Raw genomic sequence first — 1,698 nt, forward strand, 5'->3', positions numbered from 1 at the left:
CCACCCCCCGAGACACGGCACCGACCCGCAGGCAAAGGCCACGGAGCAGCGTCCTGGCAGGTGCCAGGGGGACAACATCCTGCTCCTCCCCTGCCACCCCGTCCCCTCCACCCACCCTGGCTTTTCCCTGGTCCCTCGGGCTTAGTTTTCTGCTGTCCAGATGGGAAGGGAGGCTGGAGAGCAGTAGTGCCCCCCACACGCAGACCCCTTGTGCTCCAGAGGATGGCAGAAGGGCTGACACCACCCTCGCCCCCCAGTGAAGAGTTTCTTACACTTATACATTATTTAAGACACGCCAATATATAAATTACTGTCTCTATATATACTATGTATAGGCAGCAGGGCCAGTCCATGAGGAAGGGCACCAATGGGGGCTTCAGCTCATTTCCCTCTGTCCTCTGTGTAGTGCTGGAAGCGAGTGAAGCTCATGAAGACCTGCTCCAGGGATATCTGGCTCACCGAGTAGTCTTCCAAGTGATACTTCTCTTTGGCTTTCTCCAAGGCTCCAAAGACCTGCAAGGGACACGACTGTTACTGCAGGAGAACCTCAGCTTTTTCCTCCAGGGAGACCTGGGGAAGCAAAATATTCTCTAGCAGGAGGGTGGTGGGAAGTCAGGAGGGTGGTGGGAAGGCAGGAGATGGATTATTTAGCAGAGTTCTTGACCCCATTTTAAAATATGGGTTTAATATACATTTTACATCTATATATGATACATACATATATGTAAAAGGCATCTAGACGTGGTGCTTAAGGACATGGTTTAGTGGTGGACTTGGCAGTGCTGGGTTAATGGTTGGACTTGATCATCAAGGTCTTTTCCAACCAAAATGATTGATTTATTATTTTTTTTATAAATATCCCTTGCCTGGGTTCCCAACCCAAGGTTTCTGCTCAATCTGTTATCTATATATCACCCTGGTCCACATTCCCAGCAGGGAGATGCAGGGTAGTAAGGATGCAGCTACAAAAGACCTCCCTTCCAGCACCCTCCTGCTGCAGAGCTTTCATGAAACATTTTGAGATATAAATATAACAAAAAGAGCAAAATCAGCCCTTTTTTTCCCCCAGGGAGACTGTGCTCTCCCTCTGCAGGCTGCAGTCAAGGGCAGCCAGCCTGGGGGGGCTGGGATGGTGTGGTCCTGGCTCACACACTGGCCATACACTGGTGACCCTTTTGGGCCAGGAGGTGGGAAAAGGTCACGAAGAAAAAACACCTTTTAGTTTGTTTATTTTTTAGGTATTAGCTGGATTTTGGACAGAGTGGCTCTGGAGGAAAACGAAGATGAGCTGAGCATGAAAGCAAAGCATTAAGAGCAGGTGATGGGGCAGGGATGGGGCTGCCCCACCGTCCTCCTTACCTGTGCCCAGCTGAGGTTCTTGTTGGTCAAGTGATAGTGCACCATGCCCTGGTGCTCGTGTTTCAGGACACTGCCTGGGAGAGACCAGCAAGGAGAGGTTCTGAGTTAGGAAACCTGCTGAAGCTCCTGAGAAACATCCTGCCCTCCCACGGAAGGCACCCACTCCACCAGCTCAGGGTACCTGGGAAAGTCTTCTCCACAAAGGCCTTGAAGGCCTGCAGCTCGCCCTCCTCCTCGCCCCGGGTCTTGGCCAGCAGAGTGTAGCCACTGCCAAACTTGCTTTTCAGGTGCTGGGGGCTGCCCAGGCACTTGAACTGCCCGTTCACCATGATGGCCAGG

General features: G+C 51.9%; 1 protein-coding gene across 1 annotated transcript in view; it reads right to left on the reverse strand.

Annotated features, from left to right (window-relative positions):
• Window positions 1-303: 303 nt before the first annotated feature.
• ABCA3 (ATP-binding cassette, sub-family A (ABC1), member 3) overlaps window positions 304-1,698 on the reverse strand; it is a 25,117-nt gene continuing 23,722 nt past the window's right edge. Inside the window, exons 28-30 of the mRNA XM_010005053.1 lie at window positions 1,541-1,698; window positions 1,360-1,433; window positions 304-513 (exon numbers count right to left, since the gene is read on the reverse strand). Of these exons, the coding sequence (XP_010003355.1) occupies window positions 382-513; window positions 1,360-1,433; window positions 1,541-1,698 (364 nt within the window). The 3' untranslated portion in view covers window positions 304-381. The remainder of the gene's footprint in view (window positions 514-1,359; window positions 1,434-1,540) is intronic.

Source organism: Chaetura pelagica, unplaced genomic scaffold (assembly GCF_000747805.2).
Source record: "Chaetura pelagica isolate M959 unplaced genomic scaffold, ChaPel_1.0 scaffold309, whole genome shotgun sequence".
NCBI classification, from domain to species: domain Eukaryota; kingdom Metazoa; phylum Chordata; class Aves; order Apodiformes; family Apodidae; genus Chaetura; species Chaetura pelagica.